We start from the raw sequence: 16,263 nt of genomic DNA, 5'->3' as shown, positions 1-16,263 counted from the left end.
TCCTTCTCAAAAATTAGGGGGGGTCCATGGATCCCGGTCCATGTTTTGTATACGTTCCGTGATTCCTCGCACGCCTTTGAAAAATTATCAAGAAGAACTGCTATGTAAGGCATTGTTTGAGTTCCTACGCTTTCTTTTCTGGAGGGGGGCATTGTGATTTTCGGTTTTGTGGTTTTGGCTAATTTTTAAATCACTGTTTGTTAGTTTTTGTGCCAAAATAACTTCGATTTTTCGGTTTTGGTGTTCATTGCGGTTGGCGGATTTTTTCTTTTTTCTTTCTTTTGTTTTTTTTTTTTTTTTTTCGCAGTTGGTCTTTAGTTTTTGCCAAAAAAACTAATGGGTTTTTGGATTTGGTATCTGATGTGGTTTTCGGCTTTTCATATTTGGGTTCTTGTTTCTCTAATCCGTGCTCCACTTGTGACAACTGTACGGCTTTGCATACGGCTTGCGGTTTTGATCGAAATTTTTTTTTTAAGCGTTTCAGTGGTTTTGGAGGATTTTTTCTAAGGTGTTGCAATCAATAGACCCCAATGACCCCCCTCTCCTTTCTGGCTAAGAGTTCGAGGTGTTATGAAGCTGCATTTGCGAGACTCGTGACACAACTAGTCACCCTTCACACGAATCACATGCCTGTCATGTGAACAACCTAGCTTAGAGATTAACATGGTTTCAGGATTACTTCACAACCGTCGTTAAAACTTTGACTGGAACAGACGTAGCTAATCTATAAGCTTTCCTCAAATCAAGGAAAAAAATTATACTGGGTACAACACAGGCTCGTGACATACATTCTTTAGTTACCGAGACCAGAGTTAATAGAGGGAACAAAAATTCCCTCTATTAACTCTGCCGAGACCTAAGAGGACACCTTTTCAAGCGCAGTGTTACTATACTTCGTCCGATCATATAAGAATTAATGGCGGGTGAACTTGAAGAAATCCTAAAGGAAAAAGCAAAACAAGCAATTGACGCCAATTCTTCTGAATTATATGATCTTAATAGAGGAATATGGGAGAACCCGCTACTGAATTTTGAGGAGAAGTACGCTCACGAGCAGCTGACATGAAGTTTTTGGTGGAGCATAGTTTCAATGTAACTCCTCACTACACTTTGGATACGGCTTTCCGAGCTGAATGCGGAGAGGATGGAAGTCTGGCAATTGCTCTGATTAGCGAATATGATGCTTTACCCGAAGTAGGACACGCTTGTGGACATAATCTGATCGCTGAATCAGGAGTAGCGGCAGTATTGGTAAAACATTAAGTTTATTTGTGTGTAACTCATTCAATATGCACGCCACGAGAGGCAAAATACCTAGGTCTCGTTTGGTCTTTTATTATTTCTCATCAGACCGTGTGTTAAAGAACTTGTGCGCGCGCGACTCGCGTGCGCGTGCTTTGGGATTACGTAAGTTAATAATATCGTAAGCAAATCACGCGGACCTTTTAATTTTGACGTGTGTGATTTTTTAGAGGGAGTTGAAAAGTTTTTAGTTTATCGAGTAGCAGTTTTGTTTAATGGTCGTTGTCGTTTACCGTGAGTCTACAGTTTACCGTGTTGGAATTAAAGTGTTTGTTTAGATTTCCCGTTTCGCTTCCGAACACTGTGTATTTCTACTGATAGAGTAAATTTGGCTTTCACACTTTTTAAAATTGTTGTTAAAGGCCTATTTAGCAACGCCAGGTTTGTTCCAATGAGGTAAGGTGAAATTTTAGTACAGTGACGGGGACGAAAGCGTGAGACAAGACTTTGCTAACCCTTGACTCCCAGAGGTGATTATCATGTAACTTCTCCCTTTGATATCCAACAAACAGGTAATGAAAATACTCAAACTTTTCAGGTAGAAGTTTTATCTTGATCTAACACCAAATTCTTATGAGTCGTGTACTAGCAAATGTGTGGCAGCTGAAGAGGAGAATTAACGATCAGATCTCGGAAGTAGAAGGGTTTTAACCCTCACAAAAATGAGTCGCCCATACAAGGTTGCGTCACAGTTTCTATGAAGCAAGGATGTCACATTTCTGTACCGTCCTAATTTCGCTCTGAAAAAACTGAAAACGCTCATTCTCACAAAATCTCTACAGGTCTGAAAATTGCTTTGGATTCAGTAAATCAGAAGCCCAAAGTCAAAGTAGTTCTTTTTGGAACTCCTGCCGAGGAAGGAGGAAGGAGGAGGGGGAAAGATTTTGATGATAAACAATGGCTGCTTCAAAGATCTTGACATCTGTTTGATGGTTCATCCTGCCGATAAAGATGAGCTTAAACCTCCATGTTTAGCCGTCGAACAAGTCAAAGTCATCTACCATGATCATTCCTCACCTGCTGCTGCATTCCCGTGGAACGGAGTCAATGCACTGGATGCAGCAGTCATGGCCTATACGAGCATAAGCGTATTGCGACAGCAGATGAAGCCCAAATGGCGAGTTCATTCCCGTGGAACGGAGTCAATGCACTGGATGCAGCAGTCATGGCCTATACGAGCATAAGCGTATTGCGACAGCAGATGAAGCCCAAATGGCGAGTTCATTCCCGTGGAACGGAGTCAATACACTGGATGCAGCAGTCATGGCCTATACGAGCATAGGCGTATTGCGACAGCAGATGAAGCCCAAATGGCGAGTTCATTCCCGTGGAACGGAGTCAATGCCCTGGATACAGCAGTCATGGCCTATACGAGCATAAGCGTATTGCGACAGCAGATGAAGCCCAAATGGCGAGTTCATTCCCGTGGAACGGAGTCAATGCACTGGATGCAGTAGTCATGGCCTATACGAGCATAAGCGTATTGCGACAGCAGATGAAGCCCAAATGGCGAGTGCATGGTATTATCACTGAGGGAGGTGTGAAGCCAAACATCATTCCTGATCGCGCCCAGATCCAATACTACATCCGAGCCCCAACTGATGAGGAACTTGATGTCTTGAAGGAAAAGATCATTAATTGTTTCGAGGCTGCAGCCACGGCCACTGGTGAAACAAATAAAGCATAATTAAGACAATTAGTTAAATCATTTGTTACCTACTCCACTCGTGCGAGTTTATTTTCGGTGACCACAGCTTGACCCAGCGCGCATAACAGGTCTCCGTTAATACGTAAATAGTTTATGTCCTGACAATAATTGAAATGTATGGATTCGTATCAAATGAACTGGCGCATTCTTAACCCAACAATCTGAGCTAGTTATGGATAAAAATACTGACCTCGATTTGGCGATTGTTCCTTTGAATCTTACGAGCCTACCAGGCCGCCGTTTAGCTCGTTTTAGTCCCTTGGCTTTTCGAATTCCGGCTCAATGTATCTTCTCTGGGCGGAGTTACTCCCTTACGTAGCTTATGAAACACAGAGGGTAAACCAGGGAAAGTAAAATTGGGCCGAAAGGCTTTAAATCAGCATGGAAAACTTGTATGATATTCAAAAGAATAAACGCTGAAGCGAGTCAATTGCAACCCGTTCATTCACACACAAAAATTTATACATTTCAGTTCATGTCAGTTTTGAGCTTTTGATAGAACCACCGGGAAAACAATAGAGTCGCCGGCGCCTGTTCTTGTAAACTGGTGAAAGTAAGTTTTTGAGGACAAAATATGTACACATTGACGAGGGCTCAATCTGCGATCTTGTACTTCCTGTGCAATGACTGGAAGTTTTTGCTTTTAACAAATGGTTAACACCACAGCGTATGCTAAGCCCGAAATAAGCGTAAGAGTCGCTGTGTACGCTGTGGTGTTGACCATTTGTTTTATATCATAGCATTTGTATATTGTAGCAAAATAGTTCCCTTTTATTAAACGCTGAAATCTTACGTGAACAGAAAAAAACAAGTGCGCGGAAACTAGTCTTTGCATTTGCGCGCGTCAACAGCGTACACCTATGGGCAAATGGTAGACACTGAATTGACCAATCAGATCGTGCGCTTTAGTTTGGCTATGTTATAATACTAATTATTAAAAACTGGATCATTGGATAATGCAATTCAAGACTTTCTATTGGCTTAGCCATTATGGTATATGAGCCAATATACCATAATCTACAAATATGGTAAGCATACGCGTCAGCTTAAAATCAAAAGGGAGCTAAAAAATCCGGTTTCTTCTTACAAAATAAATATTTCTTGGGGGCGTTTTTAATAAAACAATTATTCCACTCGCACTTGTTGGATATGAGATGATTATAGCCAACTCGGCGCTACGCGCCTCGTTGGCTATCTATCATCTCATATCCAACGCGCGCTCGTGGAATAATTGTTAATTGTGCTGGTTCATCCTTCCCAGGATGCTCGGTATCTATTGATTGTGTCCATTAGGTTATTCCAGTTTGGATACAAACGACACACTTGCAGACCTCTATCAAGCCAATGTCAAGACCTTGGGAGTAACGTTTAATCCTCCAAAGATAGAACTGAGTGGCTCAACAGACATGGGAAATGTCTCCCAAATTATCCCATCAATCCATGTGATGTACAGTATTGGTAGCGACGCTGTGAACCATTCTCGCGCATTTACCTCAGCAGCAATAACGGAGATTGCCCACGAGAAAACTTTGATTGCCAGCAAAGCGATGGCAATGACTGCTATTGACGTTCTGTGCAATCCTGAGTTTATGCAAAGAATAAGGAAAGACTTTGAAAACACACACAGCCTATGAGTAAGATACGCATCAGCTAATACCATGCAAAGTGGGTAAAATTAATACATTTTCAGAGAACCATCCAATATGGAGATTACCGTAGATTGTAACATTCCTCAGGTTTGTTGTTATAACATCCAACCGCCAGATAACTTAACATATTTAACAATTATTCGCCTCAGGTTCGGTGAATATCGTCGAATAATCCCCGAGACGAACCGCGCGGAGCGGTTTAAATAGCGTCATATAAGGAACCGCTCGATCAATGAGATTGCTGGAAACTCTTTGCTCAGCTCTGAAATTATACTAATTAACAATTATTCGCCGAAGGCGAGGTGAATATCGTCGAATAATCCCCGAGACGAAGTCGAGGGGATTATTCGACAATATTCACCGAACCTGAAGCGAATAATTGTTTTAGTATAATTTCAGAGCTGAACAACAAAGAAATTTCTAAAATCATAACATTTTAGTAACATTTATTAACTTTTTAGTTTAACATTTTATATAAACCACGCGCAGGGGTTTATAGAGCGTCATATAAGGAACCGCTCGACCAATCAGAAACTGGAAACTCTTTGTTCAGCTCTGAAATTATACTAATGTTTTATATTTGTTCCTGGCATGTGATGAAACCTGTAATAAAACCAGGCGCTGTCTCCTTGCTTTGCCCCAAGTTTGAATCTGCATGTAGCAATAACTATAAACTGTTTCAGTACTGTAATCTATCTTCTAAATTTGTGATTTTTTGTTTTTGACTTAGTTGAACTGATATAATAGCTTACATCTCCGATACAATCTCTACTATTTCTGTATCAACCTTTCGAGGTGAGTAATAAAGAGCATCAATTTTAGAAATTGTGTTTCAGCGATTTAGCAATAATAAAATTCTGTGCAAGCGTTCATTGTAAAACTTTTCCAGCGTGGGAAACCATTTAAATGCTTCCGGTGATCAAAATTGTACTTGTGAGTTGTTCAAAATGTACTTTCCTATAAGCTTTAGTTTTCTGTTCACTTACTGTATTAAATAAATTGTTAGTCCGAGATCGAAAAAAAGTAAATTATCTCACCGCAATGATTCAGGAAAATTGTTGCTGTGTCGCTTTGTCCGTTTTTGAATGAACATTTTCGCGCGCTGATTGTGCATGTAAATAGAACGAATTTCAATAAATATTTATACACGAAACGAAAGATGTTTGAAAGTCTCAATGTTATAAAAGAAATGGTTAGCGGGCAGCGTGCAACCATCGAGTTATGGATGCACTTGGGAGGCTTGCTAAGCACTCAAGAAGCTAGAGTCGCACTCGGCTATCGCCTCGTGCGACTCTTGCGCTTCTTTCGTGCTTAGGAACCTCTCGCGTGCATCCATAACTCGATGGTTGCACGCTGCACGCTAACCATTTCTTAAATATTTAGTATATACATACTCAGTGATCTTGGCGTTTCAAGCAATATGATTGGTTCGCTATCTCGGGCTAATCAACAATGTACACCTCCGAGCGAGTGGATAATGTGATAAACAAAATAGCGGGCGTAAACTCGCGTTTCGCTAAAGTTTCAGAAGCAGAAATTGCCTTTAAATGAATTTCTTTTAATTTTGTCGAGATCACTTCGTTTGTATTTTCTAAAACAATTATTCTTTTCAATCTCGGTGAATAGTGGCTTTCGGAAATATTTACCTCGTTCCTTCGCACCTCGGTAAATATTTAGCCACAATTCACCTCGATTTCAAAGAAATAGTTTGAGCACTCTGGCATGGCTTAGACGATACGACAAGTGTGGGATAACAACAACAACAACAACAACAACAGCATTTATTTAAACACGATGAAAAATTCAACAAATGCTGATGTGGTCGTGTACGAACAATAAAACTAAATTCCTAACTAAATACAATAAAACTAAATTCCTAACTAATTATAAGGAGCCTAATGTAAGATTTCTACATATTTTCAACAATAAAAATTCTACCTAGTACATCATTATGATATTACGTGGCTTAAAAATACACTTGAGTGACTTTTAAAAGCGTCAACGTCTTGAATTGATCTCATTTGATTTTCTAGAGCGTTCCACCGAGTAATTGACTTGTATAAGCATGATTTCTTGACCGTTTTCTTGGATCGTTTGGGGATCCATATCGGTTCTCCCCCATCCTGGCATCACCACTGCACTGATGAGGCCCAGAAGGCCGAAACAGTTATAATCTTCTCGGCCTATTGAGTAAGTTAAAAGGCTTATGAAAAGTTTATTTTTCTTGCTTCTGCAGCAATTGGTCAACATGGACAGCCAGAAAAGTGAAAATATCAGCCAGTTTACTACCGAAAACTCGACAGCGAATCCAGGAGACGTTATAGACGCAAGCGCAATAGAAGGAGGTTCACCGTCTTGGGATGCAGACGTGGAAATCGAAATCCCTGCGGTACTGAAAAATTTGGACAATAAGGGTGTGAAATTTAAAGCCGTGCCTTTTTCGAATGCTCCCAGTCAAAGTAAAATCACGAAGGATCGCTCCATTTATTTCAACGGCGATACGAGTGTAACATCGCAATTAATTCTCGAAGGCTTTGACGCAGCAGAAATCGATATCGACACTATCACCGGAATCCAGAGAAAGGCGTCTAATAAATCTTGGGTTGTGACTTTCAAGAACCGTGCAGCTAAATAAGCCGCTCTTGAAACACCTTTTGTAATAGTCGCCGGTCTTAAAAGTTTTCTTGGGCGACTGCGAAAACCGTTTGGTCCTCGTTAAGATCCATGAAGCCCCCGCCGAACTACCTGACACTGCCGTGATCGGCCGACTTAGCCATTACGGCCGTGTCCTTTCCTTTCGGCGTGACAGAATCGCACAACATATCGAGAATGGAGTAAGAACGGCTCGACTGGCACTACATCGAACTATCCCTGCCGACATCAACATAGCGGGTGAACCCATTAAAATATGGTACCCAAATCAGCCAAAAGCTTGCCGAAATTGTGGAGCTACTGACCACATGGCCAAAGACTGCTCTGCAGTCCGTTGTTTTAATTGCGAATGCCCCGGGCATCGAGCTCAAGAATGTAAAGACCCGCCAAGATGTTCCGTTTGTTTAGTGGACAGTCATTCCATGCCTCAATGCCCCTTCCTACTCTTCAGCGCGAACGTCGATAACGAGCCTACGACGCCTACGCCACCTAAAACTGAAGAGGAAAAGAAACAAGAACAAATCCGGCGTGCCAAAGAAAGAGAAGAAAGACAGAAAAAACTACAACAACAGAGAGAACAGCAACGACAACGAGAAGAACAGCGGAAACAACAAGAACAACAGAAGACCAGTGAGCGCGACGAAAGTAGAAAGGAGCGACCAAGAGAACGGAACGATCGACAAGAACGAAGAGACAACCGGAGAGACGATCGAGAAGAACGAAGAGACGACCGGAGAGATGGCAGAAGAGAAAGAGATAGAGACGATCGAGATTACTATTATCGCGGCCGCGATGACCGCGATAGATCTTCCCGCCGTGACTACTCTTGCTCTGAAACTGATGATGACGGATGGCAGAGAGTTAACACTAGGAGAAGGCGGTACATATATTAAATCTTTATTTCTATTCAATAAGCAAGCTTAGAATAATTTCTCCAAATATGCGAGGATTCGAATCCTCCGGTAAAGCTCGAAAAATTATTCAAGAATTAAACCACTTAAGGTGCGATATAATTTGTTTACAAGAAACACACCTCTCATGTAAAAATCAAGCAGACAAATTTGAATCTCTTTGGCGCGGCAAATGCCTGTGGTCCTTCGGGACTGGCAAATCCGCCGGCGTTGCTATTTTATTTACTCCGAGTTTTTCTTGCAAAATCATTCGCTTTCTAACAGATTCTGATGGTAGAATACTAAGCTTGCTCCTTGATTTTAGAAATCATAAATTCAACGTGGTAAACATATATGCTCCCAATTCTATCTCTGAGCGGCAAAACTTTTTTTCACGTCTACACGATTATTTTCTCCCCCAGGGAGATCTATTGATCGGGGGAGACTTTAATTGTGTAGACAATACTAAATTGTTCGGTCCTTCCGACATCGGATCAAAAAAATTTTCCGATCTCTTTATGCTGATTTTCTACTCTCAGATATTTGGCGCAAAAACAGTCCGCGCAAAGTAACTCTCACCTGGTCTAACAAAGACCATACGCAGGCATCTAGAATTGACCGCTTTCTCATCGCTAAAAGCTTAACCCCAATAACGAATTGTAATATTCTTCCATGCGTATATGCACTATCCGATCATGACTTTGTAAAAATTGAACTAACGACTAACCCTTCTAATCACGGTCCTGGAATTTGGAAGTTCAACAGCTCTCTACTCACAGATGTAGAATTTAAAAACATTATGTCAAAATCGATTAAGAACTTTAAGCTTGAAATCCCCGAATTCGCGTCCCTTCGCGAATGGTGGGATGCTCTAAAAATTGAAATCCGCAAAACAAGTATTTCATACTGTATTCGTAAACAGAGAACAGCAAACGCAAAAAGAACCCTAATTACTAAGCAATTAACCCGTGCTAAGAACGCTTTACATTCTAATCGCTTAAATAACCCAGGTGTAATTAGCGATTTGGAAAGCCAATTGTCCTCTCTACTCTCGAAAGAAACCGAAGGAGCTAAAGTTCGCTCCCGAGCACAATGGTTCGAAGAAGGCGAGAAACCAACACGCTATTTCTTCCGTCTGGAGAAAAAACGAGCTGATAGGAATAGTTTTGAATCTTTCTTTGACGAGAACGGTGTTCTCAGAAATTCAAAAAATGATCTTGAAAACATTTTAACCAATTTCTATAGGAATTTATTCACCAAAGATCCTCTCAATATGCAAATTCAAACTGAAATAATTGACCACCTCGAATTTTCACTGACTGATTTTGAGCGCAATCTATGTGAAGGCCCTCTTTCAAATGATGAATTACTTACTGCATTGGAAGGCCTTCAGACCGGCAAGTCACCCGGTTCTGATGGTCTCCCAACAGAATTTTATTCGTGTTTTTGGAACGATTTGAGCGAATCTCTCCTTTCTGTTTTGAATGAGGCCTTTCTTGCTGGCTCCCTTGTGGATAGCCAGTGCAAGGACCTCTTACGACTCATCCACAAAAAAGATGATCGACGCCTCGCAAAAAATTGGCGCCCAATTTCCTTGTTACTGACTACAAGTTAGCATCTAAAATCATCACTGAACGACTGAAAAAAGTCATGAATTCCATCGTGCATTCAGACCAAACGTGCGGTGTGGTCGGCCGCACTATCTTCTCCAATTTGGCCTTACTTCGTGATGCCCTTGACATGATTGACAAAACAAATGAACCAGGTATTCTCATTTCCTTAGATCAAGAAAAAGCTTTTGACCGAGTTGACCACGAATTCTTGATGAGAGTATTGCGTAAATTTGGTTTCGGCCCCTCCTTTTGTGCGTGGATCGAACTATTTTATTCTAAAGCCTTCTCTAGAATCATTGTTAATGGCTCCCTGTCCCCCCCTGTCCACTTTCGGAGAGGGGTGAGAAAGGGATGCTCATTATCTCCTCTCCTTTATGTGTTAGTTTCAGAAGTATTATCAACGCAAATCCGTAATTGTAAAGATATTGAAGGTTTCCTGCTCCCCGGAGCAGGGGGCCCTCAATATAAAATATCCCAGTACGCTGACGATGCTACTTGCATCTTAAAATCCGAAAGATCTCTTTCTTCACTTCTCCGAGTCGTATCAAAATTTTAACAGGGATCTGGCGCTAAACTGAACACGTCCAAATCTGAAGCAATGTGGTTAGGAAAATGGCGAGCTATAATTGAATCTCCCTATGGCCTCAAATGGGTCACTAAAATGAGAGTGCTTGGTGTTTTCTTCTCAAACGACCTCGTCAATGTTCGTTCCAAATTATGCCCCTTTTTTTTAATTATGCTCTTTGAAAAAATTGCAAATAAGTCCAAAAAATACATTTTTTAATTAGAAGCCGTCGGTCTACAAGAAAGAGACGCAACAAATCCACAATGAAGTTTAAATAAACATGTGGTTCAAGTTAACATGCACACTTAAGTACTAGACAATACTCTCACGTAGCTTATCTGCGATTGCGCCATTTTCACTTTGTAGCCTTTCCTGTTGAGAGGTAGTGGGAACAACATGGCCTAAAACCGCCGCTCAGTGATTCACAGTGAACTACAAAGGTTACTACTTGAACTAAAACTTAAAACATCGAATAACGTCACCAAGTGCTTGGGAGTAGAGATGAACAATGATCAAATTTTAGCATCAAACATGATCCAATAATTATCAAAATATGCGAATTATGCTAGCATTGCTACTTGACCGAAATTATGCCAGTTTGCTCAAATTATGCCAAAAATTATGCTAGCATAATAAGGCCTAGGCGAGAATCAAAACATTTAAGCGGACCCCTGAGGAAACATCCCCACAAAAACTCAAAGGTATTTCAAATGGATCAATCAAAGTTGATTTGATAAAAGAAGTAAACGTTTTCACAATACAAAGAATGCTACCCGGAGCATCAGGTGGTTTTTACTCTGCGAGTTATACACAGTTCCCGCTACAATTCCCAAAATTCCCTGAGTCTGAAAATCACTTAGCGGAGAAAAAGCAACATTCAAGTATGTATGTATGTATGTAAATCTTTATTTAAACACGGAAAATCATCAGTTACATAATAAAAACTAAGGTTAATCAACTGCTTTACATGATTGCCGTGTGGGAATCCTAGATATCGACTACGTTAAGACTTCGCCTAAAATGGTTAATGAATGAGGCATTTTTTAAGTTTTTGGACAATTTATCCCATAACATGGCCCCGCTGTAAGAGAAGCTTCGTTTCAAATAATTGGTGTTTGGTTTGGACAAGGCCAGCCTTCCCTCAGAGTTTCTTACGTCGTACACAGAGTGACGCTGAGAGAAAAGACTTTGTAGATATTTGGGAGCAAGGTTGTTTATAATTTTATACATCATTAGGGCTTTTTGTTTCTCTCGTGGAAGAGATAGCCTCTCCCAATCGAGGGTGGTGAGAAGGTGGTTTAAGCTCGTATCAAAGGGTAATTTAGTAATAATTCTGGCTGCTCGATTCTGTAATTTTTGGAGCTTATCGCTTAAGTAGACACTTAAACAGTCCCAGACGGGGCTGCAGTAATCAAAATGGGGCATAATCAAAGCGTTATAAATTTGACTGCAGTTTCTTTGGATATAAAGGGCCGTACACGTTTTAGGGCGCCTATAGCTGAAGAGACTTTCTTGCAAATCTCTTCAACGTGGCTACCCCAAGAGAGTTGGGCATCTATAGTAAGACCCAAAGATTTGGTCTTGTCGACTCTCTTGATAATTTGGTCATCAATTCTGATTTCTAAGTCGTTACATTGGGCAGATAGTCTTTGTCTTGATCCAATAATCATTAACTCTGTTTTAGCAACAGTTAGACTGAGCTTGTTAGCTTTCAGCCAACGGCTAAGGTCATTCAATTCAGGGGTTAGAGCTAGCTCAAGCTCTGTTAATGTCTTAGTAGATATCGTAAGATTGGTGTCATCGGCAAACATTCTTGGTGCGGCGCCCCGCAGGGAGTTGGGAAGATCATTAATGTATATTAAAAATAGCAAAGGACCCAATATGCTACCTGGCGGCACGCCGCAGCTGAGGGTACGGGCAGATGATAATTTGCCACCGACACTACATCTCTGAGTTCGGCCACTCAAGTATGACGAGAACCACTTAATAGCTGCCAGATCGACACCCAAGTATGACATCTTGCGCAAGATTATTTCATGATCAATGGTGTCGAATGCCTTAGTAAGGTCATTAAAGACAACGCCGTTTAAGTGACCATTGTCGATATTTACCGACCAAGAATTTGTTGCCTCAAGCAAAGCCGTAAGCGTACTATGTAGAGAACGAAACCATGATTGGCAACCCAATAGCAATTTGTTATCATTTAGATAACGAAAAAGTTGATTGTAAACAATTCTTTAAAGACTTTGGAAATTATAGGGATTACAGATATTGGTCTATAGTTGTTAGGATCCGATTTAATACCCTTTTTGAAAAGAGGAGTCACTTTGGCCGTTTTCCAATCATTTGGATGTATCCCCGTGAGGATAGACTTAGAGAAGATTGAGGTGAGAGAGGGTGCAATGATATAAACAGCCATTTTCAATAATTTACTCGGAATCATATCAAGACCAGTGGCTTTCTTTTCGTCAATTTTCGAGAGAATGTTAGACACAATATCAACGCTCGGAATTTGTAAAGAAAACGAATGAGTAGAGTGTTCTAAATAAGACTCAGGATCAATATCAACGACAGGAATATCTTGTGCTAATACTTGCGCAGCGTTTGTAAAGTGATCGTTAATAGTTTCCGAAATGTCTATAGGATTACTTACTATTTTTTCATTTACCTTAATCTCCAGAATATTCGTCGCTTTACTACTGTTACGTGAAGTTAGCTCGTTGATCACATGCCACGTTTTGCGCAAACTACCTTTATTGGCTTCCAGGTTTTCGGAAACGTAGAATTTATTTGCAGGTTTAATTGCGTTGTTTGCCTGGTTTCTTGCACGCCTAAATTGATCCAATAAAGCAGGGTTTTTGGAGGAGATTGCCTTCTTTACAAGGAAATCTCGTTTTCGGATTTTACTCAGCAACTCTTTAGTAATCCAAGAAGATCGCTTTTTTCGAATTCTTTTCGATTTGCGTGGTGCATGTTTATCGACGCAGCAAAGGAACATTTCTTTCCATACACGCCACCTTTCATTTGGATCAGAAAACAAATCGACATCGTCCCAAGGTAGTTGATTGAGTTCAATTAAGAAATTTTCATTGTTAGTGTTTTAATTGTCGCGTTTCAATCACGCGTGGGCTAATACAGCAGTAGTGAGTCTTAAGTGACAAAAAAACAAGAGAATGATCACTTATGCCAAGGTGAATAACACCAGAATTTGTAACCTTCTCTAGGGAGTTTGTCATGCATAAATCAATTAAAGTGTTTGAGGTCAGAGTGACACATGTTGGTTCAGTGATTAATTGACTAGGACCATAAGTATCGAAAATGTTTGTCAGATAGGAAAAATTAACTGTAACTGCTTCAGGCAACAGATTGCAGTTGATATCACCGAGTAAATATAATTCCTTATTTTCCGCGTCAATTTTTGCAATGATATTCTCAAATTCGCTAAATAGATTAGGCGAAGAACTCGGGGGTCGATACCAAGTACCCACCAGAAATGGTATACTTCGTGGCTTACTAATTTCAATAAATAGACACTCTAAATTATCGCTATTTAAATAATTACGTATTCGATAGTTTAGGTTAGTGCGTATGTATGTACATATTCCACCTCCATTCCTTCCGTTAATTTTACGATCTTTTCTGACTATTTCGAAGCCAGGTATATGAACTTCGTTATCACGCACTGTAGAGTCTAATTTTGACTCGTTGATATGTAAAATGATAATTTTTGAAGTGGACATAAAAACTCTAATTTCATCAATATGAGACAATAAGCTATTGATGTTAAGGGACGCAATGACTAAACCTCGACCAAAGATTGTTGGATAGTTGGACTTACCGCGGTCGGTACCTTTATGGATATCAGCCGAGTCGGATTCCTAGACGGCAATATCCTAGTCTACACGTAAATGGCTAATAAAATTTTGAGCTAGGCGTGTGGTGCCTTTCTTGTTTAAATGAAGACCACTTCGATTTAAGTGGCTAGTGTTTGAAATGTTTGAGTGGTCAACAAAACCCCAGTTCTTTTCGTTGCAACATGCCTTAAGAATTTTGTTCACATCAGGTACTTTGCAGGCAAGGGCTTCGTCATCTGATCTATCGATGAGACCGGATATAGATATTGTGGCCGAAGATTCGGAGTTGACTGCTTCGGCTAGGTCAATCAGTCCGACTGCACATTCACGAGGAGTATTGGAGGATCGTAAACTGTTGGTTCCAACATAGATCATTATCAAACAACAACAAACATATAAAACATATGTATGAACTGCGGTTATGAAACGTATATATGCACGATCCTTCGCAGTAAAGCACTATTTGAGCAATAGTGAAAATCAGACCTGAAAAAAATTTCAGGCCTGTACGGGATTCGAACCACTGACCTCTGCGATACTAGTGCAGCGCTCTACCAATTGAGCTAACAAGCCAACTGGGAGCAGGCCATCAAATTAATTCGACATAAACCCGTAGATGATAAATCAAACAACAACAAACATATGAAACATATGTATGAACTGCGGTTATGAAACGTATATATGCACGATCCTTCTCAGTAAAGCACTATTTGAGCAATAGTGAAAATCAGAACTGAAAAAAATTTCAGGCCTGTACGGGATTCGAACCACTGACCTCTGCGATACTAGTGCAGGGCTCTACCAATTGAGCTAACAAGCCAACTGGGAGCAGGCCATCAAATTAATTCGACATAAACCCGTAGATGATAAATCAAACAACAAATATATATAAAATACATATATATGAACTGCGGTTATGAAACGTATATGTGCACGATCCTTCGCAGTAAAGCACTATTTAAGCAATAGTGAAAATCAGACCTGAAAAAAATTCAGGCCTGTACGGGATTCGAACCACTGACCTCTGCGATACTAGTGCAGGGCTCTACCAATTGAGCTAACAAGCCAACTGGGAGCAGGCCATCAAATTAATTCGACATAAACCCGTAGATGATAAATCCTTAACTTTAACCCTTAACCCTAACCCCTCAGCCCTTACCCATGATGTAATCCTCTGATTGACTAACTGACAGAATCAGGCTCTCAACATCTGGTGTAATGTTATTGGTAAATTAAAAACTGCACTTTCTTTTCATGATATGATTTAAAAATCTCCAAAGACAAATTCAACCCAAGTTGCAGTTTGATGGTAATTATTATGAAAATGGCCTACAATACTTGCCAACAGCAATGGAGATTTACCTGATTACCATGAACAAAACTGATAACATGAATAAGATAGATTTCCTATCCATCTGCACTACGTAGAGCACAAATAACATACATGTTGCAGGTAATTTTTTTTCTAAGGTAAATTGATTTTGATTTTTTTACTAGGTACAATTTTTTAACCTGGGTAATTTTGCACCACAATATTTTTTTCATTTGCCATGGGGTAACTGACTCTTTTATTGGGTTTTGCCAAGATAAGGATATAACAATCTGAGAGAGTAAGATTTTCACTGCAATCAGCCTGATTCTGTCAGTTAGTCAATCAGAGGATTACATCATGGGTAAGGGCTGAGGGGTTAGGGTTAAGGGTTAAAGTTAAGGATTTATCATCTACGGGTTTATGTCGAATTAATTTGATGGCCTGCTCCCAGTTGGCTTGTTAGCTCAATTGGTAGAGCCCTGCACTAGTATCGCAGAGGTCAGTGGTTCGAATCCCGTACAGGCCTGAAATTTTTTTCAGGTCTGATTTTCACTATTGCTCAAATAGTGCTTTACTGCGAAGGATCGTCCATATATATGGATCATTATCTCGTCTGGGTTTCTGCGCAGTAGTGGTTTGATGTGATCTTTCATGTCTTGTGTTGTGCATTCCGGAAAGGTGGCTATCTTAACTTGCGAGTTATTGGAAATTTTATGGC

At 40.3% G+C, this 16,263-nt stretch overlaps 1 protein-coding gene and 1 pseudogene across 1 annotated transcript; both read left to right on the top strand.

Moving 5' to 3' along the window:
- The first annotated feature begins 642 nt into the window (after positions 1 to 642).
- On the top strand, positions 643 to 5,882 carry LOC111339989 (xaa-Arg dipeptidase-like; annotated as a pseudogene).
- Positions 5,883 to 7,489: 1,607 nt separating this feature from the next.
- On the top strand, positions 7,490 to 8,774 carry LOC111339996 (uncharacterized). The gene has a single exon (XM_022946756.2). It carries the CDS (start codon positions 7,620 to 7,622, stop codon positions 8,202 to 8,204), a length of 585 nt encoding a protein of 194 aa, XP_022802491.2. The 5' UTR covers positions 7,490 to 7,619; the 3' UTR covers positions 8,205 to 8,774.
- Positions 8,775 to 16,263: the final 7,489 nt, after the last annotated feature.

The sequence above is a fragment of the Stylophora pistillata genome, chromosome 3 (assembly GCF_964205215.1).
Source record: "Stylophora pistillata chromosome 3, jaStyPist1.2, whole genome shotgun sequence".
NCBI classification, from domain to species: Eukaryota; Metazoa; Cnidaria; class Anthozoa; order Scleractinia; family Pocilloporidae; genus Stylophora; species Stylophora pistillata.
Note: the sequence above shows the minus strand (reverse complement) of the source record. Positions and strands in the feature narration are given on the sequence as shown.

Coding starts and splice junctions, on each gene's coding strand:
- LOC111339996 (XM_022946756.2), top strand. CDS start 7,620: ATGGCCAAAGACTGCTCTGCAGTCCGTTGTTTTAATTGCGAATGCCCC.